General features: G+C 45.0%; 4 protein-coding genes across 8 annotated transcripts; 2 read left to right on the top strand and 2 right to left on the bottom strand.

Moving 5' to 3' along the window:
* Positions 1-2,552: 2,552 nt before the first annotated feature.
* On the bottom strand, positions 2,553-6,991 carry ints9 (integrator complex subunit 9). The gene is made up of 17 exons (XM_003971462.3): positions 6,770-6,991; positions 6,290-6,417; positions 6,103-6,163; positions 5,964-6,026; positions 5,710-5,849; positions 5,401-5,487; positions 5,129-5,249; positions 4,893-5,027; positions 4,713-4,824; positions 4,456-4,636; positions 4,163-4,223; positions 3,864-4,035; positions 3,657-3,781; positions 3,382-3,549; positions 3,191-3,289; positions 2,971-3,108; positions 2,553-2,841 (listed from the first exon to the last, which is right to left on the bottom strand). Exons 1-17 carry the CDS (start codon positions 6,776-6,778, stop codon positions 2,668-2,670), a joined length of 1,974 nt encoding a protein of 657 aa, XP_003971511.2. The 5' UTR covers positions 6,779-6,991; the 3' UTR covers positions 2,553-2,667.
* Positions 6,992-7,134: 143 nt separating this feature from the next.
* pla2g7 (phospholipase A2, group VII (platelet-activating factor acetylhydrolase, plasma)) lies at positions 7,135-11,496 on the top strand. Of its 2 annotated transcripts, none has more exons than XM_011611858.2 (11): positions 7,135-7,569; positions 7,962-8,089; positions 8,171-8,321; positions 8,576-8,669; positions 8,751-8,819; positions 9,936-10,098; positions 10,231-10,344; positions 10,412-10,503; positions 10,573-10,743; positions 10,806-10,954; positions 11,028-11,496. In XM_011611858.2, the coding sequence occupies exons 1-11, from the start codon at positions 7,506-7,508 to the stop codon at positions 11,126-11,128; spliced, it is 1,296 nt and encodes a 431-aa protein (XP_011610160.1). In that variant the 5' UTR covers positions 7,135-7,505; the 3' UTR covers positions 11,129-11,496. The 2 variants fall into 2 exon arrangements, with proteins under 2 accessions (XP_011610160.1, XP_003971512.1); XM_003971463.3 differs by having other exon boundaries at positions 7,136-7,565.
* Positions 11,497-11,785: 289 nt separating this feature from the next.
* Positions 11,786-20,429, bottom strand: tdrd6a (tudor domain containing 6a). 4 transcript variants are annotated; one of them, XR_965149.2, is made up of 16 exons: positions 20,190-20,429; positions 14,501-19,627; positions 14,347-14,426; positions 14,175-14,234; positions 14,052-14,106; positions 13,852-13,919; positions 13,715-13,766; positions 13,578-13,639; positions 13,440-13,503; positions 13,290-13,354; positions 13,174-13,213; positions 13,004-13,073; positions 12,882-12,945; positions 12,710-12,780; positions 12,565-12,603; positions 11,786-12,270 (listed from the first exon to the last, which is right to left on the bottom strand). XR_965149.2 is itself a non-coding variant. In XM_029849398.1 (16 exons), exons 2-14 carry the CDS (start codon positions 19,539-19,541, stop codon positions 12,710-12,712), a joined length of 5,772 nt encoding a protein of 1,923 aa, XP_029705258.1. In that variant the 5' UTR covers positions 19,542-19,627; positions 20,190-20,429; the 3' UTR covers positions 11,786-12,270; positions 12,565-12,603. The 4 variants fall into 4 exon arrangements, 2 of the variants coding, with proteins under 2 accessions (XP_029705258.1, XP_011610161.2); XR_003891234.1 differs by having other exon boundaries at positions 12,882-12,942; XM_029849398.1 differs by having other exon boundaries at positions 12,882-12,942; positions 13,021-13,073.
* A 385-nt stretch (positions 20,430-20,814) lies between these two features.
* On the top strand, positions 20,815-22,329 carry sf3b6 (splicing factor 3b, subunit 6). The gene is made up of 4 exons (XM_003971464.3): positions 20,815-20,974; positions 21,167-21,285; positions 21,632-21,770; positions 21,895-22,329. Exons 1-4 carry the CDS (start codon positions 20,945-20,947, stop codon positions 21,982-21,984), a joined length of 378 nt encoding a protein of 125 aa, XP_003971513.1. The 5' UTR covers positions 20,815-20,944; the 3' UTR covers positions 21,985-22,329.
* The last annotated feature ends 470 nt before the right edge of the window (positions 22,330-22,799 follow it).

Genomic DNA, 22,799 nt, shown 5'->3' with positions numbered 1-22,799 from the left:
CAGTACCATCTCCATTGGGACGCAGCGTTGCTCACCGTTTATCACCTGAAGAGAGGAACACAACATGCTCGTCTGTGGTTTACTGCTGGTCATCAATGAAAAAGGAACAGCTCCACACTAAGCTCAACAGCTGATGGTAGGCTCAAAGTTAGCCTTACCACTGGCTGGTACTTGACCAAGTCTTTATCGATGTGCTTGATTGCCACCTGCAAGAAAAAAATCATGTGTCAAGGAGATCAGTGATGATTATATGTGTATGTGTGTTTGGTGTGATTCAAATAAAAATACTTACTGGAAATAAATCATCCCTTCTATAACCGCAATACACCGTTCCAAAACCTCCTTCTCCCAGCTGTGAAACTTCGATGTAGTGTTTCTCATATTCTTCTGCAAATACAGATTTACTACAGCTGTAGTGCACACAAACACAAACACACACGCACCCTCCACAATAACCTCACCTCTGCTGATGGGCTCCAAGATATGCTTGGGCTTTGCTGTGCTTGATGGCCGCAGGTCAGGAAAAGAGAACACTTTGTGGGGAACCGTCACTGCTTCAGGCTTCTGTCTCTTCCTGGGTGCTTCTGGGTCTGACTGGGCCTTTCTTTTTCTGCCCCGGTTTGACACCTCCTTCGGTCCCACTCGAGGAGTGGGTTTGCTGCAAACCGTTCCCCTGCACTCAGAGCTGACCTTCCTCTTTTTGCACACCGGCCTACTGTCCTCCCCTCTGCTGGTGGTTGGACTGGTGCTGTTCTCTGATTGTGAGGTAAAACCAGTCTGCTTTAAACTTTTGTACAAATGAATCAGACCAGCATGAAAAACATGGATTTGGCTTCTCTGATGGTGTAGTCACCTGATTTTGAGGATTCCTCACGTTTGCGTTTACGTGAAGAGATGCCCATTTCTGCTCTGTACGACAGCTCAACAGCCAATGTTGCACAGTTGTTTAATGTTAGTATATTGAGCAGGGAAGCTTTGACTATACCTTTGTCTTTCAAGATTCTTTAATCCATCTTGACTTTGATGTCTTCATGTATGTCTTTCGAAATGGCTTTGGTATTTCTTTAATGTTTTGACTGAACAAAGTCTATATGCTTTGATCCCAGCCATCGTTGTGTTTTGCGTGTCTATTTAAGGTAGTTTTCTGTGTCAACTGGACTGTTGATGAGGAAGTAATTTTCGTAGACTCCGACTTGGTTATAAGAGATGTTTATTGGAGAGAACAGTCAGGTATCTATCGGACGCTGCAGCTTGCCCGAGGGAGGTTTCGTTGTCCAAATGGTGAAGATTTCTAAAGTGCTTACTTCGGTAGCCCTTTCTTATAAAGTCAAGTAAACACATTCTTCTCATAACACAATAGCGCCAACCAAATGGTATAGATTCCAGTTATTACCAAAAATGGAAGTAGGAGGAAGGCCTCATGGTACACATCCTCATTTGAAGAACAATCAGGAGCCTATGTGCTACAGCATCCCCTCTTAGCAGCTCCTCATACAGGAAAAACAGGACATCCATCACGAGGTTATGATCAATCTTTATTTATATAGCGTCTGTTACAATCAAAATTGTTTCTAGGCGCTTTCCAGAATCCCAGGGTCTGACCCCAGACAAGCAAAAGTGGTAAGGAAAAACTCCCCCTTAACAGAAAGAAACCTTGAGCAGGTCCAGGCTTATGTAACGGGACCCTCCTGCTGATGGCTGGGTAAAGAGAGAGGAGGAGAGGAGAGAATAGGCATAGATCATAGAAAATACATACAGAAATACATTATATTAGGTAAAGTAAGCTGCCGGTAGAGTCAAGTTGAGTGGGTCAACGGGGTCGGAGGTCAGTATGCAGCTCTGAAGGCGGCGATACCTTAGAACATTTAAGGAAGTTTTTTTCTCTGTTTTGTTGTTCCGGGGATCAATTTGAGTGTAACACAGAAAGAAGGAAGTTGGTGAGAACGTGTGAAGAGGATAAATATCAATAAAGTAATAGCATGTGATTCTTTTCCTTTCGACTTTTAAGTCAATTCGGTCGTGATTATTAACGGTGTGATCAAAAAAGATCAAAAGTTTGTGTCAAAAATTCCGCGCATGGAGATAACTTTACGACCCAAAGACCCAAAATCTTGTGCGCCCATTGATGATGCAGCACAAACGACAGGATCCAGATTAATTAAATTAATCTCTGAGACCTTTCACCATTTTCCTTAAGTAAAATTTACTTTGACTTCCAAAGCGACACAATCGTTTCTATCCACCTCTGGTGACTGTGAACTTTGTCCACATGGGGGCGGTAAAATCGACATTACCCATCCATATACAGTAGGTGCCATTTTAATGTGTTGATTTTCAAAGAATTTCTAGTATTTGTCTCAGGAATTCTCACAAATATCTGAATATTCAACTTCCCAATTCATACTTGAATCTTCATTTTGGTGTAAAGTTCATATTTGTTCAGGTTCCCCTTCCAAATTTAAAAATGAAAAGTCAATGATTTGACTGCTGCAAATTTCTTAAACAAAGCATCTTAAACAGTCTCCGTAACTCGGGATGAAAAATTGTCAGACTCATTTTAAAGATATTTATTACAAAAATGACATTTTTACAAAATAGAGCTGTGTTAAACAGAAACTACTGCAAATGTTGCAAAATGAAATAAATCCTTCGTGTCAAACATCCAGCTCAGAGTTTCTGCAGGAAGCGCACCACCAGATCCCTCAACGTCGTCCGCAGAGGCTCGTTGTCGCACACGATGTGTGTCCCGTCCTCCTCCAGCTGGATCAGCGTGTCTTCAGCCTGCAGGTGTAGGATGTGACCGTCTGCCGTCTCCTCCACCTTCACTTCTGTGATGCCGTGCTGCAGGCCGCCACAGATGAAGATCATTTAGCTTTAAAAAGTGAAGTTAATCCAAACTAAACGTTCTGTCACTGAGAGTCCACCTCCAGAAACAGACTCATCCCGACAGTGCTGGACGTGATTACACACCTTCTGCAGGGTCGTCAGGAAAGTTTCCAGGGGAACGACTCCGCTCAGCAGGCGCTTGGGGGCCGGCACCACCGGAGGCTCATCCATTAGGCGCTTCCTCTTCTTGGTTGGAGGAACCGGAGGGGGTTTTGGCACCGACTGGAAACGCAGGAAAACATGCGAGCGATTGAGCTAATCACCTGTGACGCATTAGTGAGGCCTAAATCTCCAATGTGCTCACCTGCAGCGTGTGCTTGTTGTCTTTTGAGTGCAGAATGGCAGACACGGTGGCGATGGCGACACTTGGCTTCACCTCAGAGGGCACCAGAGAGTTGGCCAGCTGCACGCATGAAAACCACATCGTTACCCCGTCTCAGCACGCCTTCCGCATCTGCTGCCAAATCCTTTCAGGATAACTGCGTTCTTCCTCACCTCGGGCATGATGTAGACACGTTCGTAACGCCGCCTGAAGGGCAGATTTAGCACAGAGCAGCGTCTGTAGGGCATGGGCGGGGGCTGCAGCTCCAGCATCAGGTCAGAGCGATGGGACTGGGTCAGCGGGGGCTGGGTGTACTGCTCAGGACAGACCACGTGGAGGGGCTGCAGAGAGGAATCAGATGATGTTGTGGGTGGTGCAGATGTGGTTTTGTCTGGTTGTAGCAGTTTTGTGACTGAATCTAGAACCTCCCAGTAACAGGAGCTCCTACCTGGACTTCCTTGAGCAGCTTTGACACTTGATGGAAGTTGAGCCGCGTGTCGATGGGACAGTAGACGCACTTCATGGCGAGCGGCTGGTATGGAGCCAAAGCATCCAGATAGGAAAAGTCTGGCTCTGGTGTTTAAAAGAGGGACAACACCGGCTCTTTGAGACGGCGAGCGTTACAGAGCGACGTCTTCGCCAAAGCTGTGTGTACCTGTGAAGATGATGGTGTTGAGACTGGATTTGCCCCACAGCTCCATGAAGTGGACCACGTCCCCGAAGCGAAGGGATGGGTGGCCGGTGAACACGACGCACGGCTGCCGGAACTCGCTGCTGAAGTCTCCGTGAATGCTGGGATAGTGCTTCAGTTTGTTGGTCTGAATCAGCTGCAACAGAAGGACTCTGTTAGCGCTGCAAGCTAACTTTAATGAGAAAACTGAAGGTGTCCACAGCCAGCACACAAGCAACCTGGCAAACACATTACAAGTTCTGAAAGCTCTTCCCTTGACTCACCTCTGCATGAGGGAATGGTGGCTCTGGAAGATAAACCTTTGATTGTTTGTTGTTGCAAAGCCTGTAAACAAATGAATGATTAAAAACGTATCAAAAGAGAAAAATGGACCAAACATCTATTTAAGTCATTACAGTATAACCCCGTGACAGTGCCATCTAGTGGCCTTTTATTTCAAATGACCAGCTGTGATTAAAAGAACATAAAAATGCAGTAGATGGGTTCAGAAATGCACAAACGCACGTGCTCAAATGAAACTACATGTCCCAGCGATGCAGACGCCGCAGCTACTGACCATTCAGCAAAGATCTGGGAGAATTCCAGCGAGCTGTTTGCAACGGGTGAGATGAAGTAGAAGGGCGTGGTCCCCAGGCTGGCGCTCTCGATGAACTGGTACAGACACTCCAGCAGGTCGTAGATCACCCCCGAGGAGTAGCAGGGCACCAGCACGTTGCCTCCTGCTCGAATCGTCATGGCTGCAGGAGCAACAGAAATTTACAACATTAAAAGATGACACCACATCGGTTAACATTCAACGCCGCCTCAACCGACCAAGGTTGCTGCAGAATTCTCCCAGCATGCCGTCTGGGTTGGCAGTCGGCATTTGCGTGAGGCCTGTCAGGATCAGGACGTCGCTGTTCTTCAGGGAACTTTGGTCCATTGGCTGAAAAACACCACAGGGTCATCTCTCAGGTCGTCTGGATAATGTCCAGCCATGTTTAGCCCACCCACCTGCGGGTGTGTGGTGAGCAGAGATGAACCTGAAACGTATGAAACTTTCTCGTGATGAGACTGGATGATCCAGTTTGAGCTGCCCAGTGAGTAACCAGAGCTCAAAGGAGAGACCTGCACGGCTCCAAACAACTCCTGAAGCAAGACAAAAGTCATCAGACGAGGGAGGAGGTTTCCCTTGGTGGACTGTGTGACGAGTACAGCATTGGTCTCAAGACTGAAGGAAAGGAACTTGCCACTTTCTGGGAGTAGCCCACGAGCTGCACCCTGCTGAGGGCTGAGTTGACCTCCTGCATGCTGTAGCATCGCTTCCAAGTCCAAACATCTACTGCATCCTTCAGAGATCCAGGGAGCATCCTGTTATATTCACACAACGGTTCAATTCATGAGCCTATGTCAAATGACAACATTAACAGCATTACAAGGAGAGTGGTGGGATATTTTGTCATTTATAAAACATTATTCTCTCTCTCTCGCTGTACAATCTGAGCATTTCAAGTTAATCTACCTTTGTATTTCTTTATTTTTCCAGCAGGTGGCAGACTGAGCTTTGGGAACTCTCTCCATAAAGTTCACTAACTCCTCCATCAACAATCTGAGGAAAAATAACAGCATTTCTGACACATTTGAGATTTATTAATTAAATTTTAACATTTGCAATATAAGATCAGCCAGTGTTTGACTGTTTTATTTTACCACATTGTTCTTGAAATTTAAACTTGGATTAAATAATGTAGAATGAGCAAAGCAGTTTGACACTCATGTGAACTTTAATGGAACCAATATGATGATATTTCCGTGTCTTGTATGTCTATACCTGCCAATCTGTAAGGTGGGTTCTGTAGCATATACTGTCCCGGTGAAGCCTGTGTGCTCGGTGATGTAGGGCAGCGCCATCATGCAGTGGTAGTTGGAGATCAGGATGACATCAACGGTAGATAAATCAAGCAGTTCTCTCTGTGGAGAGAATAACCAAGAATGATTTAGGAAATCTCAAAATAGACTCACGTTTGATGAGAAGCCCATGAATATCAACGTTAATGGTCAGGTCCCCAACCCTGCTCATTTTACCTCAGGGAGGCAGAATTCTGGCTGTGAATCCACAAAAACTCTCCCTGCACATTCTTTCAGCTCCTAAGAGAAAGAAATTAACATTTTTTTATGTCCTGTTCCCACAGAAAGCATAAAACTTCAGGTAACAGATACACACCTTTTCTAAATTCAATGTTCCATCCTTGGAGTTCCAGCCAGGTAGCTTTGAGAGTCTTGGGCTGGTGAAGATCCCCCCAGCAGAAAGAGTAAAAGATAAATAAAAGACTACAAAGTAGCATCTGTAGCATTAAAAAACTTAAATCACCTGAGAAACATGGAAACCAATGACGAAGTGAGCGACTCACCTGTGTACGAGAGGAAGTGGCAGAAAGTTGAGGACAGAGGTGGTGTCCAGGCCACAGTCCAGCATAATAGTGGTCGATTTGAACTTGAGAACATTGCAAGGCAAAGTAGGATGACCCGACAGACAATACTAGAGAGACAGAAAAAAAGACAATAAGTAATTAGCTTATAGCAGGAGCTAAATGAACACCTCACAGCAACCATCTGCTCTTAATACAGCCAATATTTTTATATTATGATCAAGCATGGAGAGGGGAAAAACAAACCATTACCCATCGTCTAAGTAATGGGATTTCTGGTGTATTGCAGCCTCTTTTAAGTAATAATTTCCTCATCTGATCCGGTAGCTACCTAGCTGTTTATGGCTAATGGAGTGAACAAATAAAGATGCTTTGTGCTGTGGCTTGCGCGGTGGCTGGTACTGACGGCGTGTTTAGAGCAACTACCAACCTTCCTGCGTTAATTACGGAGGATTTACTCACCAGTTTCATTTTGAAAGCTGCAGAATATTCAATTTGCACTTAGATAGTCACAAACAAGCACAACATCCTCATCACTACTTCTTCTTCTTCGAGGCTCCGATTCCTACTCGTCTCCCTCTGCTGCCCCCTACAGTCAGAGCTGTTTTTCATTCAGAAAATAGCTTCGCACGTATGTTTCAATGTTGATTATAAAAATCACACTTGTATATGTGTGTATTTATGATACAAAAATCATGCCGACAAAATCTGAATAAATACATAAATTAAAACGTTGTCAATAGATGCGCGTGCTCGCGGACTACAACCGGATTGGCTGGAGCGACCGAGCCGTAAACACGACAGTTCACGCTCATTTACGACAAAACGTTAAATAAACCATAAGGACTGTATTACACCGTTGACACATAATTAACGTGTTGTTGGCAACTATGTGGTGCATGGCCTTATCGGGTGTAATGTGGAATGAACCGTGGCCAAAGAGTCGCGCTGAAGTTGGCTGGTGCCCTGCCCATGCTAGCAGCGATTAGCCAGCTTCATCGTCGATGAGCCGCTGTCAGACCACTCCCAACATGCCATCGGAAAGCGAAGTTTGTGGCATAATTGTGTTGCGAAACCGTCGGTCGCCACAGCATGAGAGTTGTCTTCTCACAAAGGCAATTGCTGAGGCTCGATTTGTGTTGTGAGGACTGAGAGTTACCCTGGAGCCGCCGATGACAGCTCGCTTTTACCTGGGTCGATGTTCTCTCATGGGGGAGTTATACAACTTTTAGTCAAGAGGATTTACGATTGGGTGAAGGCAGGTAGACAAAGATTTATATTCCAGACTGCTTTTGATGTTGAATACGCGAATGACCAGTAGAGTTGGAGCGACAACGCATGAAAGACGCTGTAGTAACAGGCGACTTAAACTCGTATATTGGTTTTAACCTCACTTAACTTTGTCAAGCACGAATTAGAAGCAAAAATGATACCTTTATCACTGACAATCTTCAGCTGATAAAGGTGAAACCTCATGTAGCTTAAGGACTTTGATCATTAACGACACGTTTATAAAAAGACAAAAAATGAGCTCGTGTTTTGTGGTTTAGTCACGTCATTATCACGAGTCATTCATGGTCGGAGATTAGTTCATCTAGATCTGCTTATGAGGTCCATCTAGATCTGCTTATGAGGTTCTTCTGCATCTCCACAGACCAGAGGAGGTACACAGCCAGCCTTCTGGCCATGGGCAACGGCAGCAGTAACCAACTGGGCATCCCACCAGGCAAAGGCCCTGAAGCTGTGGGCTGCACCGATGTCATGATGGACCACACTGCCCAGGTAAACACCTGACCGCCCCAAGAAAAGCCCCTTTCAGTCACAGACGAGAAGGTTGTGGACTTGTGTGTGTCGACTTCACAGGGCAGCTTTTTCCGCCTTTACTATCCGTGTCAAGAGCCAGAAGGAGCAGAAAAACCCGACTGGATCCCATGCAGAGAGTATTTTAATGGTCTGGCAGACTTTATGAAGATCAACAGAACCCTCAGCGAGAGGATTTTAAATTATCTCTACGGTAATCTGTATTTTATATGTGTTTTATCTCAGACTTGCATCTCCACACATGGTCCAGGATCAAGTTGGTTAGTTTTTGCATATTGATGGTATCAAGACATTTTAAAGAACCACACCTGCATTTTTAGAACATGATTTATCTAGAACGGAAGCTTTGAGGTTTCACTGTGGCAAAAGTCAGATACAGAATACCAACATGGAAAGAATTGGTGGTAGAATTCTGCCTGCCTGCATCATTGTGTTGGTTGATTTCAGGCTCTTTTAAGATTCCAGCCTGTTTGGATGCTCCGTTCAAGCACAATGGCAAATATCCTGTAGTCATCTTCTCTCATGGACTCGGAGCTTTTAGGTACTGGCACACTCTTAAACCTCATTTCCGTCGCTCATTTCCACTCTACATGGTGGACAATAACGTTTTTCTGTTTCCCAGGACTTTATATTCAGCTGTATGCATAGAGTTGGCTTCTCAGGGCTTTATTGTGGCATCTGTCGAGCACAGGTGAGTCACACAACGCGGCTGTTTCCTAAACCACCCCCTATACCCTACATAGTGCACTCAATAGTGTGGACGCCATTTTGAAATAGTGTCCGAATTGTTAGTGAGCATCGCTGTACCCTATCTAGTGCACTCAATGTATCCCACAATGCACTGCGAAAAGTAGTGTACAAGCGAGCACCCTAACTCGGAAAATGTATCCCATCAGCCTTTACGGTATCACGTGATACTGATGGGATACATTTTTAACGTAATTTCTACTGTGTGGTTTGATATATGAAATTTTTGGAAATAAGATTTTTTTTTCAGTAGGGGTCCAATATGATCATCTTAAAATATTACAACATAAATGTGTAAATAAAAAAAATCAATCAATCTCCACTGATCCCCCCGCCCCTCACTTAAAATTGTTCTTCGGAATCGTCTGTTCCTCACCAGGCGACAGAATCTCAGTAAAAGAATATTTACAAAGATGAAAAGTAGCTCTTGATCCATTTTTTGATGAAAAATTGCTTTATTAAATGTTTTCACTACAGCGGAATATAACTTGAGAATGTGCCCTCACGTCTTGGCTTGAAAATGTCAAGGGACACTAATTATTTTAGGTAATAAGTAGTTATTATTGTATTATTATTGACATTAATATTTCATTGTATTATATAAAGTTAATTATAGGGTAAAATATTGCATTTTCATAAAATGACTGCTCAATGTATTTCTGATGGGTTAAAATAATTAAATGGACCTGGCCACTTTTCCCGGCGACCGGTTCGTAATTATTATGCGACACCATGACGTCACTTTACGTGCGCCGTAAATGACGCCGTTGTCCGAATGCTAACTATAAATTGAGTGCGCTACGTAGTTCACTCAATCCATGTCCCCCATGTCGTGAGTAGTGAACGAGTGTGTGGTTTCAGAAACAGCCCAGGTCTCTGAAACCCAGCAGCGAGGTCAAAGGTGACGTCTCTTCTGTGTGTGTTAGCGTCACCTTGTGGAGTGACATAGTACTACACAAGCTGCTCCTGTATAAAAGTTACCAAGACAGAATTTCTGGCTTCAGTGAAGCCAGAAACCTTTGACGCAGGTCTTACTGTCATGTCTTCTGGGTTGACACAGGGATAAGTCAGCCTCAGCGACCTATTATTTTCATCAGAAGAGCCAGCTGGAGCAAGCTGCCTCTAAGCAGTCTTCCCCGGGGCCAGAAAGCCTGGTTAAAGAGTGGCTGTACTACACGCCTCTGCAGCAAGAAGATAATGAGTTCTCAGTCAGAAACAAACAGGTGGATTGCACAACATCTGAACGTTGTACCCACAGCTCTTCCTGATACAGCCTCTGCCAATCTTTTATCTGGTGTTGGCCTTCTCGGGCCGACCGTGATGTCAACGGTGAACATTTTTGCTTTCATCCACAGGTGAATCAGAGAGCAGATGAATGCATTCTGGCTCTGGAGAAACTCACTCAGCTCAACTCAGGAAGTCCTTTACAAAACGTTCTGCAGACAAAGTTTGACATGTCCGCCTTAGAGGTAACCAATTATGATTATTCCCCCAAAGAACAACTGTAGATTATCACACTCGTCTCTCTGCTTCCAGAACTCCATGGATCTGTGTCGGATAGCCATCGTGGGTCATTCCTTCGGAGGCGCAACAGTGGTCAAAGCCCTCAGCAAGGAGGAGCGGTTCAAGTATGTGTATTAAAAGTTTCTGCTCTCAGATCTGGTGTTGGGACGTGACCGGGACTTCTCCTTGTTCAGGTGTGGCATCGCGCTGGACGCCTGGATGTTCCCTTTGGAGGACGAGACCTTTCCCAGGGTCAAGCAGCCGCTCTTTTTCATCAACTCGGAGAAGTTCCAGTGGGCGGGGAACATCAGTCGCATGAGGAAGCTGGACTCTCCCGTCGCACAGCGCAAGATGATCACCATCAGGTACCGCAGGCACAGCCGTCATCAGTCGGTGAAACAGATCTAACGTTGCCTTCCTTCACCAGGGGAACGGTGCACCAGAGCTTCCCCGACTTCACCTTCCTGACAGGTCACTGGATCGGGAAGCTGATGAAGCTGAAAGGAGAGATTGACCCCGAGGTGGCCATCGACCTCTCCAACCAAGCAACGCTCGCCTTCCTGCAGCGCCATCTGAGTAAGAGCCATCACACGTCGCCAGCTGCCTCTGCAACACTCGCTGAAACGGCGTCTGACCTTGGCTTTTGTAGGGTTGGACAGAAACTTTGATCAGTGGGACCCTCTGATCGACGGACAGGACGAAAACCTCATCAAAGGAACGAATATCACTTTGCTCCAGTCGGCCATGTGAGCTGCCTCACCCAGTGCTACACACCCTCGCCAGGCCTTAAAGATGACCGCCAGGAGCGAGCAGGAGCGGCGCTCTCTACCTCACCAGCACCGGAGATGCTACAAGTCAAACCTGATGATTTTTCACACCATCAGTTTTTAAAAGTTTGTCATAGCTTCAGCTTCAATATGATTGCAGTGAGGTTTTTAAATAATATTTTATTGGGGGGGGGGGGGGGAGTTGAGGATTTGTGTAATCACAATATTAAAAAAAACACTAACGTCATTTTTCAATCTTGCTACCACGTGCCTCGATCGCTCAGTACTGTTAATCATGCCGCACAGGCAGCCTTCTTCCATTTCCAATAAACTGGTTCCCGTACTAATGCATCTCATCGCCTTGTTGAATACTCACATCAAGAGGCTTTTAAACGTGCTTCTAGACATACTTTCAGAGGATCTTGGCCTGTTTTTATTCAGCTTTGTGGTTTATTTTACAACAAAACCAAAGCAAATCCTGATATACATCTATTAGTTGGCTTCTGCTCAAAAATGGTTCCAAGTGATCAAGTTTTAGTCCCAATAGTGTTTTTAAGGTCAAAATAACCGTTTGTGTGTCACACCACAGTCACACATCTGAGTAATGAGTGTTACTGGGTCAAAGAGGAGGGAGGAAACGTAACCTTTGTAATGTTTATTGTGCCAACAGAAACATCTTGAGCATGAATGTGCACAAAATTACAAAACGGTTCATCAGAAATTGCTTTTCAAAGTCAAACAAAAGATTTATAACCTCAACGAAGAATTAGGAGGCGTTCATCCGGATCATCTGGGAGGCAGCAGGACTCACAAACACTGAGCACAAACACACCAACTGTCAACTCTGTTGATTCTTACTGGCCAACAAGTCTTTCTCTATCTGAACAATAGTTGGCCTGGGGCCCAAAGGAAACCCGCCCAGGTTGCTCTATTACGTCAACATTGCCATCAAAGCAGGTGACAAAACAGGAACTAGAAGAAAAAAAAACTCAAAAAGCAGTTTGGACCAATTCAAGTTAAACTTCTAACTCAGATGGGGAAAAAAAAGAATGCTGGTGGTCACTCCTCCCTCAAAGGCATCATAAATGGCCAGAGACCGACGAGAGATCTTTGTCAGCTGTGCATCTAAAACAAAATAAGCATTTTTATTAGCTGTAACTGAAAAAGAGCAACAAAGTTAAAAAAAAAATCGAGACTCGTTTTCGCCACATCAGCGAGGAAGTGATCACGTGTCTCCCCCTTCCGGCACAAACCGGTAATTACAACTACAGTAAACGTTTTACTTAACGGTTTAAAACTTGTACACATAAAAACGGTTTCCTGTGGGCATCTGGAACTGGGAGAGCGGTTTAAATGCAGTCTGCTTGCTGGGCTCCAGTGCTCTCCTGTAATTGTAGACAGATAATTCCCAACACTCACCACAGTGGTTTTCCTCCTTAAGAGAGTCTCAGTGTCGTCCTTGAAAATGAACAGACCATTAAAATGATGTAAAATACAGGAATAGAATACTTAAACTCTGAGTTGTTCTGACTGAACCTTCCTACAGACGTCACTTGATAATTACTTAGGCCTGTTTTAGAGGAGTTTGCTGCAGAATCTCAGACTCTGATTCGACTGTTGCTTCTGGCTGTGGGTCTAAAAAACAAGAGGAAAAACTAAAATAAGCAGACTTAATTTAACAGTCGATCAGAAGCAAACTTATGGATCCTAAATGGAGGTGTCCCACCGGGGATTACCTGCGCTGACGTCCCCCAGGTGGATCTCTTCCACGAGTGACGTGGCTTCTTCCACCAGCTCCTTCTGAAAGCAGACACTTGTCAGTACTGCGACTCTGATGTGGGTCATTGTGGACGCTCACAGACTGAACTCCAGTACCACTTCTGGGCCAGAACTCCTTTGGGCCTGTTGTTCCGTCTCAGATGGCAACGCTGCAGAAAGACAGACAGTCGAGGCATCAGTAACATTTCCTCAAATAAGGTCAAACCAAACCATTTTTAATTAAAACAATGGGGTAAAACGACGATTCACCGACTGATTGATCCTGAGGAAACACTGACTCCACTGGGACCTAAAAATAAAGCAAATAAGTATAAGGCTGCAGGTTCCGGTTTCAGCTGAGGTTCCTTTAACCAGTTTAAACGTACCGTTTCCTCTGTTGCCCCACAGACAGATTCAGCTGCAGCCTCACAGCTGCTCCCACCACCCTCGTCTGGATCGGTACATTAGAGCAACCCAATCAAGTTAATCCATCATTCACTATAAAGGGACGTAAGAGGGCGTGTAAAGCCTCAGACCTGAGCAGGCGTCTGCCAAACGGGCCTCTTCGACCGGACGAAGGGGCCCTGTGATCTCGTCACCCTGAGCAACAGAAGAGAGACGATGCTGAGGCCTCAGATGTGGCAGATTCGGCAGCTCCAGGACAGACGTGTTACCTGATCTGGATGGAGGTCCGGGCTGGTGTTCACCGCACTTGCTGTTGCCTCAACATGCAGGGCTGCAGACAGAAAGACAGACGTTTAATAACACAACATAAATAGCCTGTAAAGACCCGCCCAATGAGAAGTCAAACCTAAATTAGTGTCCCGACAAGGGTGGGTCTCCCCTTCAGTCATCCAGTCATTCTAAAAGAGAACAGGTCCATCAATGACACCGAAGATTTGTTCAATCCAGGAAACATGTTCAATACTTAAAATACTATAAAAATACCTGGACCAGGACATCTATGGAAGCACCTGACACCTCTTCACCTTTAGCCTGCTGCCATGAGGGATCACCTACAAAGATTTTAGGGCATTTGTGAATTTAAAGTTGCTTTTCCTTCGTCTTCAATGATATTTAGGCCTTTTAACAACTTTCTTTAAAGTAAAGTCTTTTTTTCCAGCCTGAGCATATGCAGATTTTCTCACCAGGTGGAGGAAACACAGAGGAAGGGGACACCGACTCCTTATCAAGAGGGCAAAACTAAAGAAAAATCATTTTAATTTGTGATGCAGGTTTTTAAAACAACAGACCAAAGCTGAAGCCAGTACCTCCTGCAAGTATGTTTCAGAAGTCTGAACTGCTAGAAGACCAAGAGCTTCACGGGGAACCTTCGCAAGAACAAAAGTCCAACAATCAGCCCGGTCCACTCACATCTCACATTAAGATCAGTTCAGTACCAAAGTGTGTGTGTGCGTGTGTGTGTGTTTTGATGGAATTCACCATTTTCGCTGTGGTTGTGCTCTGAACAGGTTTAATCTTGGCAACAGGAAGTGGGTTGTTGGTGTTCTCTGCCTTCACTCCTGAAGACACAAAGGAAAAACAGAAACTCCATATTTGCACTAGTCGATTTTAAATAAGTAAAGATGCAGCTTACCAGAGAAGCTCTCATTGTCAACACTGGTCTCAAAGCAGATGCAGTTGTTATCGTCTCCATGGAGACATATGAGGTCGACCTCTAAATGATCCACGTCCTCTGTAGGATTCTGCTCCATTGGAGTGTTTAAATCATCTTGTTCTGTTGGGCCTGGTGCTGGAGCAGCCTCCTCTTCATGGCTTTCTGGACTCGTCTGGTCAAAGCTCATTAACTCAATACTTTGGTCATCGTTGTGGCACCGTGGAGGAGCCTTTTGATCCTCAACATCTCCTGACAGACGCTCTTCAGCTCCTGCAACAGACGTGGTTCTGCTCACCACCTCAACATGCAAAGTTTCTCTCAAAGGCTTTTCTGTCATCTCATTTTTTGAATCCCCGTCTCCTTCCGGCGGCTCCAAAGGAAGATGTCCTCCTGGGCTGGATGGCTTCCTTTCAGTTGGAGGGAGATGAAGCTCTGCGTGGTTCTCTGCTTCACGGCCGCCTGTCTGAGGCGAGTCTGGATGTTCCATCTGATCCTCTGCTCGGGGCGACTCCATTAATGTTGAGCCAGGCTGCTGAGGAGTTTCATATTCAGGACTCGGACCAACTGCAGCACGCTCAGATGTTGAGCTCTTCCACGTTGTTTCCAGAGCTTCATTTATCACTCGTCTACTAGTTTCCATTTCCACAAAACATTGGATTTTTTCTTCTTCTGTGGTCACTCCATTATCATTTCCAGACGAGACACAGACCTCCGAGGTTTGTCCAAAGTCTTGTTGGCTATAACGCGGGGAACCAGGCAAAGGTTTCTGCAGGTTCTCCGAGCCCCTGCTGATGTCAGCCGCCGGGGCAGAGTCTTCCAGAATTTCTGAAGGGGCAGAAGGTGATTTACATAGGTCGTCTAGGCAACCGCCATTAAGACTGACCTCCCACATGGATCCACGCTGCCTTATAAACTTGCATTTGAACACCTTTTCTGCGTTGCTACTCATTTTTGCCACAAACACGCAGGTAGCGTCTGGATCCAGGGGTTCCTCTGCAGCACCGTGCAGGAGACAGTGGATGGTGAAGATGGGAAGCTGCAGGAAATGTTTCTCCAGCGTTCTCATCTTTGACAACGGCGTTCTCGCTACGTTTCCAAAATCCACAAACTCGACGACGGCCGTTGTGCTGCTGCTGGTTTCCCTGACGACGGCTCGATACCAGGAGGAATCTTCAGCAAACTCTGCCCGGACGAGGTCGCCCGGCTGCACCTGGCTGATGACCGCTTGAGGAGCGGACTCCGGATCGTTGAGCTTCGCCACCATCGAGGTCAGCTCATCCTCGTCTCTGACGAGCTGCACGTAGAAGCTTGAAGGGCTGTGGCAATAGGAGACGTAAACCTCAGCTTCCAGTCCTGGTTGGATGCACTTTGAGGGCAGGTCTTTCAGTGTGGGGAGTTTTTCTACAACTTTTTTCTTTGGGTCTGATATCTTGGATTTTAACAGTCTGGTTTCAGTGACTAGTCTATCTTTTGGTCTAGCATCAGAACCTGCTAGTCTCGAACAATTTCGTGTATTGCTTGGAGATCTTTGGTGGGGAGGTCTGTACAGCTCTAATGGAGCGGGTTTGACCTTCTGGCTGTTTTCACAAAAGTGGCGCGTTGGCTTCTGGTCCAAGTCCACAGTCACTTTAGTGTCCTGCACGTTGCGAGTTGCCTTTGCAATCGGGGGGCGACTTTTTGTCCGCGGCGTGGTTGGAGCTGCTCCGCGACTCTGCTGAACAGCACGCTCATCTGTGAGCGCCTCAACCCGAAACAGCTTTTTAAGCTCAGCATTGATCTGAGTTTTTTCATGATACAGCTCAACCAGGAGCGTCCCGTCAGATTCCCTGGCCACTATCAGGGCCCTAAATGAACGTTCTGTCACGTTGGACTGAAACCACCTGTTCACCTTACGGGGAACATCCACGGGGACGTCAGAGAGACGGCACAGGACCGCCTGGGCAGGCACTGACATGATATCGTTTACCTTCTTAGGAACCGGAAGCAAGTCAGACCTTTTCACTTCAATGGTGTCTCCATAATCCACAAAGTGGACCAGGACAGCCGGCGTCGTGGCCTTGATCTGCCCTCTGTACCACTGTCTGTCGGTGTACTTAGCAAAGCACAGCATCCCCAAACCTGTCGGGCACTTTGTGTTCTCCAGCTGTTGGCAGAGTTTGTTGAGTTTGATCTTGAGGTTAATAATTACATCAGCGTTCCTGTTGGGCTGGCAAAAGAATTCCCCAACGCTGTTCACACATGTCACCGTCATCTGTTCCTCTGTTCCCACTCTGATGTTGTGAGTGGAGTAGAAGTACGTGTCAAGACAGACGGAGGTTGGGGGGTATTTTTTAGCAGCTGCACTCTTGAACATGTTGGCCATAGTGCTGGAGGTGCTTTCAAAAGGAGTTGCTAGATCCACAATGTGGAACACAACGCCTTCTTCGTTGTGCATGACAGCAAATATGGTGCACTTTAAAATCACAAAGCTGGATGCAGTGGTTTCCACGAAGCCCTCAAAACTTGCTATTGCTTCTTTATTCCACTCCATTGCGACAGAAATGGGGTCAATGGGGTTCAGCAGACTGCATCGAAGAGCTTGGCTGGGAAGCGTGAGGAATTCTGGACTGATGCTCCTCAGGTCAAAGAGGGGGATCTCCTCTGTCTGGCCATAGTCAACGAGCAACACCTTCACGTGGGGCGTCTTGTAGCGGTGAACTACAAGTGCCCTGTACCACAGTCCATTTTCAGGGCGACGAGCGACACAAGCCGCGTCTACAACAGGCTGAAAATTGCTGTTTCTATAGTAATCCTGGATGTTGTGCATAAGTAAATTCAAGGTTCCTGTATTGTGCAACAATTGGCACCAGAAGTTACTTGGGCTTTCGATGTAGGACACGGTGACATCAAGGACACTTCCGACAGGAAACACGGACATCTTGAAAGCAATAGTTCCTTCCTTACTGGTGGGGGGAGGAGGAGTGTGCTGGTTTGGGAGTAACGTTTGGTGGCTACTGTCTACATGTGGGCTGCTGCGGTCGAGCTGTGAGGGAGGAAGACCAGCACAGAGAGCATTCGTCCCGTCTTGGGGCCGTCTAGTCAGCTCAGCTTTTTCAGCGAAACCAGCCATGCACATCAGAGCACCGACATCCTTTTCACCTTTTGCTTTATCGAGTGTCAGCCAGACCGCCAAGTCCCCATTGTGTTTGTCCGCCACGTGAACGTTCACAGCTGCATTCAGCACCGCGTGTCTGAAGTATTCACTGGCCCTGTGACTCCATTCTCCAGCTTTGGGTTTGACGCCAGCCAGGGTGCATTTGAGGGCAAGGCAGGGAAGCATTTTGAACTCCCTGGGGAGAGCGAGGATGTGGCTCCTATAAACCACTTCTGTGCTTCCATAATCTACAAAGAACACTTGAATGTGCTTCTCATCAACAACCTCGACCACCTTGGCTCTGTAGAAATCCCCATCTTCGGCCTTGGCAGCACAATAGAGCCCGACTGCAGGATTTGACACTAAAGTTCTCTTCAACGGATCTTTGTAAAGACTTTTGATACGTTCCATCAGCTCTTCTAACTCATTTGCATAGTTGAATGTTTGAATCCAAAACTCTGATGGATTGGACGCGTGCTGCACGATGGCTGGTTGAGAGGAGTTCAGAGGAAGGTCTTCACAGGGCAACATCTCCACTATTGTGTGGATTTCTCTCTCCCCTTCTTTTCTGACTTGCTCATGTTGACTGTGGTCGTACGGTGTTCTTGGGCTGGCAAAATCTTCCAGCAAACAGCTCTTCCTGGAACCAAACAAGTTGTTCAAGTTCACGTTGTCTTCCCCGTGAAGCGTGACGAAGTAGACCCCCTCACAGATGTTCTGATACTCAAATCTGGCAATTACCGTCTTGTTGAGAAGAAGACTCTTCAGAAAGTCGATCTGGCTGCTTGTCCAGCCACCACACCTGTCCGCAATTCCATAAAGGGAGCAGATGTACGTCACAACTGGCATCCTGAAGAACTCTGCAGCCAGGGGACTCACGTTCTCAACTTGGACACATTCCTTATTACCGCAGTCAACATTTAATACTTCCACCACTTTCCCACTTGGGAAAACCTGTTGTAGAACAGAGCGGCACCATCTGCCATCACTCCTTCTCGTGGCACATGGAAAACCAATCAGTTCTGGACTCACGCTGCACCTGCTCATTCTACCCTCGCAGTAAAGGCTGAGGTGGTCAGACAGTTTCTGCAGTTCTTTAGAGAATACCTTCAGCTGGCAAAAGAACCGGTGGGGGTTGATCACATGGGTGACAACAACAGTCTCAATGCTGCCAGCTGAGATTTCAGGGTACAAGAAGACATCTTGCCGATGCAGACTTTCACTTGCTCCCGTGGAGACGTGTTCGGCTTCGGAAAATGCTTGAGCATTACTTTGAGGCTGCAGTGACGTTACAACAAAGTCCCGAAACAGCTCTGGAGACAGCTTTCTGGCCATTCCCAGATCACACATCTGCTTCGATATAGAAGGGATGTCCAGGAGAAATGTTCTGTGTGCTACGAATACATCTTGCACATGTGCATAAACAGATTTTCCAGGAAGATATTTCAGGAATTCTAGAGCTATAGGAGACCACCTATTGTCGTTTGAGAGGGGCAAGGTGTTAGCTAGCACACAATATTCCACTTCAGGTGGTAGCTGAAAGTACTTACTCTTTCCCCATGCAAGGTTAGAAGTGATGGTGCTGTACGTCATTCCTCTGTCAATGAGGAACACACTGTATTTGTTATCACTTCTCGATACAATGCGACATCTGTACCAAGTGCCATCTATCTGAACCAAGCACTGGTCACCATGTTTTCCTTCAAACTCTTGAAATTTCTTTCCAGCAGTCTGAATGTCTTTGGCCAAGGATTCGTATTCTGCCCTACTCTCCTGGCAAAACTTTCCCCAAAACTCCACAAGCGCACAAAGCGGATGCAAGTGGACCTTGGCGATGATGAGTGTTATATCCGCTCCTCTTACTGGAAATCCTTGGAGTGATGACATTTTGGCAACTTCACGCCTCCCAGGTACACATAATCACCTAACACCAAGCTAGCGGTGTGGATACTGGACGTTACCTGTCAGCAAAACTGATACAGAGCACATCACAAAGACATGGTAAGCATTGTTACGCTTAACACGTTCTATAAAAATAGAATTTTAATATAGACAGCAGATAATGTAGATTTTTACTGACTGGCAGAAATGACATATTCTATAAGTCTACAACTAATGCAGTGCAATTCATTTTACAATTTGTGCTGAATTTTTTGAACCTTAAACCTTATTTAAATATTATGTACATTAGATAGAGTAAAATTTTGGTCCTGGACAACACTAAAAATTATATTTGTTTAATGTCAATATCGTCATTACTTTAGCCACTCGTGGGGTCCAGAACTGATCCCATTGGTTTAAAAATTATTTTATTTATTGGCAATATTATTTTGTGGAAGAAATTACACATAAAATGTAGTTTCGATTCATGGATTCTAGATTAGCAACATTAGCCACAGCCGCGGACGTTAGCAACCCGCATGTGACAGAATTAAATGACCAAGTTTAATTCTGGTCCGAATGTTTTTACAAAGGTTTTTTTTCTTCGTGCACGAGACGTGACGTTAAAAAAAATCGTGAATCGCTATTACTCACTCTCTTTTAATCGTGAATATTCCGCCGAGTGTCCTTAAACTTGGCAGCGCTAAAGCGACGTTACTGTTCTCACTCTTTCCACGAGCCGTGGAAACTTCTACAGTATCTTTGTTCCGATTCGACGGGAGATCCGGCGAATTCTTTCTGGAAATTGTAGTGTTACGTTAACTTCAATCGCCACAGCAAACTATAGTTAGTAGTTTTAAGTTTAGCAACATAACTAAGGCGAGGGTTGAAGTCGCTCATGACCTTTTCTTTTTTTTTTTTTTCGTAATCCGGAATTTACACTGTTCCGCCCGGTCAACATAAATAAACCCACACGACCTAAACCAATTTAAAAAATAAAACAATGAACCTGTGTTAATATCCACTTGAAAGTGTGCACTCTATAAAGTATGATTGGAATAAATGTTTCCCTTCTTCATTAGCACCACATGCTTTAAATGAAAGACGTCTTCTGGCGGGTGAAATCTCTTTTAAAAGCGTGTTGCCTTACAACAAAAATGAATTTTCCAATAAACGCTATTCTATGTTTACCGTGAAACAAGTTTGTGCCATGTTTTTAATAATAAAGTAAAATAGGACAATTGCGAGCGCGCCGCTAATACACCCGTCGGCCACTAGGGGCGCCATGGCCACCATTGAAACCGGAAGTGCGTCATTTTCCCCCTGAAGCTGCCATTTTGACGGAACGGGCGAAGAGAGTCGTTGCGAAGCTACGTTTTTGTTTTAGCTGTACACAAAGTTCTCTCACCATGGCTATGCAAGCAGCAAAACGCGCAAATGTAAGTATTGTTAACTCGGCTGGTGTGATAAAGTGATGAATAGTTTGAAAACCTTTTTCACTGGTTGGGCCTACAGTCTCTTTATGGATAAGGACAGCTAGTTAGCATGCTATCAAAAACAAAACACATGCGTTGCCATTTTTAATAAATTTATGTCTGATTTTGTCCTATTATCAAACTCGTTGACTGAAGATACGATTACCACCGGAGGTGAACAGAATCCTCTACGTCAGAAATCTTCCGTACAAGATCACGGCCGAGGAAATGTATGATATCTTCGGCAAATATGGGCCAATTCGTCAAATCAGAACGTAAGTATTTGGCATTATTGTGTCCCCGTGGCATCAAGTACAGCCATAATCCCAAATCTATTTTCACGTTCTTCCACCCTTTGTTGGATAAGAATATTAAGTGCAGCTTAATCTGAGTTTCTGAAGCATCATCATCATCATCGCTTCATATAGATGCTTAATCCCTTAATAATCGTTGTGAATTAATTAACTGCAACAATTGGACTCTACTCTTGCATATATAATGTTTGTACTCTTGTGCACGTGTGTAATCGGTACGGTCCTGTAGTACACTAGTTCTTTGCAAAGTTAGAATGATTCGGTTTTGTCTTTTTCTGTGCGCTTTAATTTTTTGGTTGCTTTTCAGAGGGAACACACCAGAAACAAGAGGGACAGCCTACGTGGTCTATGAAGACATATTTGACGCCAAGAATGCCTGCGACCATTTGTCAGGCTTTAACGTCTGCAACCGTTACCTGGTGGTCCTTTACTACAATGCAAACAGAGTATGTATGATATTATAGCCGCTGTGGTAGAGTGGCAAGATCTATTGTGATGGTAAACCACAGCGTGTTATTGTTTTGTCATATTTGCATAATCATTTACTTTTGTCTTTTGTCAATTTGGCAGGCTTTCCAAAAGATGGACACAAAGAAAAAGGAGGAACAGTTGAAACTTCTAAAAGAGAAATATGGAATCAACACAGACCCTCCGAAATAGCATTCTTGAAACCCTTTTTTAGCTTTATGTCAAGAGTTTTACTTTTCTGTCTTTACAAAAACACCTTTCTCCAATAATACATAGACACTGTTTAAAATGACTGTTTGGACAGTTGTGATCTGAACCGTGAGTGAGGTCACTGTCCAGAATTCCCTTTTTTGTTTGATTTTTTTTTTTTTTTCTTTACCAGAAGTGTCGTATTTATCCTGAAAAACATACAAAAATCTGAAGCTCATTATTTTTTTTGTTGCATTTTTCCATAGCTGTTTTTTAATTCAAGCCAATGGTATCTGTTGTGAAATCCTGGTGAGCAGTTTCTGTACAATAAATGATTTTTCTCTTCAAGCTCCCATCTCCCCTTTTCATCCTGTCTGAGCTGGTTGTCTCTGGGGGCTCATTATAGAACTCAATATTTGAGTAAAAAAAAGATCGGTGCTGCCGAACCGGACAAAATAACAAGCAATGAATTTGGTCTTGAGGCTCTAGGACGCCACCCCGACAGCGACATCTAGTGGTGATATAGAGAAGAGACCGGTAGAAACTGGTCAAGCTTCAGTTGAGCCACATTAGGACCTCAAGCAAAATACATTTTCTATTTTGAGGAGTTTGTACTTTAACTTAGAGATTGAGCAGAATTTTTTTGGGGGGGTCCATTCAAATAGAGAATATCTTGAGTAATTCATTAAGGGCTTATTTAAACTATTATGGGCAGTTTAAAGTGGTTATTATGCAGGGTTGGAGCTTAAAATGATATTAAAATGAAAAATGATTGATTCTATTGAAAGGTTCATCTACAGCACTGACTAGCTCTCCTG

This window comes from Takifugu rubripes, chromosome 16 (assembly GCF_901000725.2).
Source record: "Takifugu rubripes chromosome 16, fTakRub1.2, whole genome shotgun sequence".
NCBI classification, from domain to species: Eukaryota; Metazoa; Chordata; class Actinopteri; order Tetraodontiformes; family Tetraodontidae; genus Takifugu; species Takifugu rubripes.
This window is presented reverse-complemented; position numbering and strand designations above follow the sequence as displayed.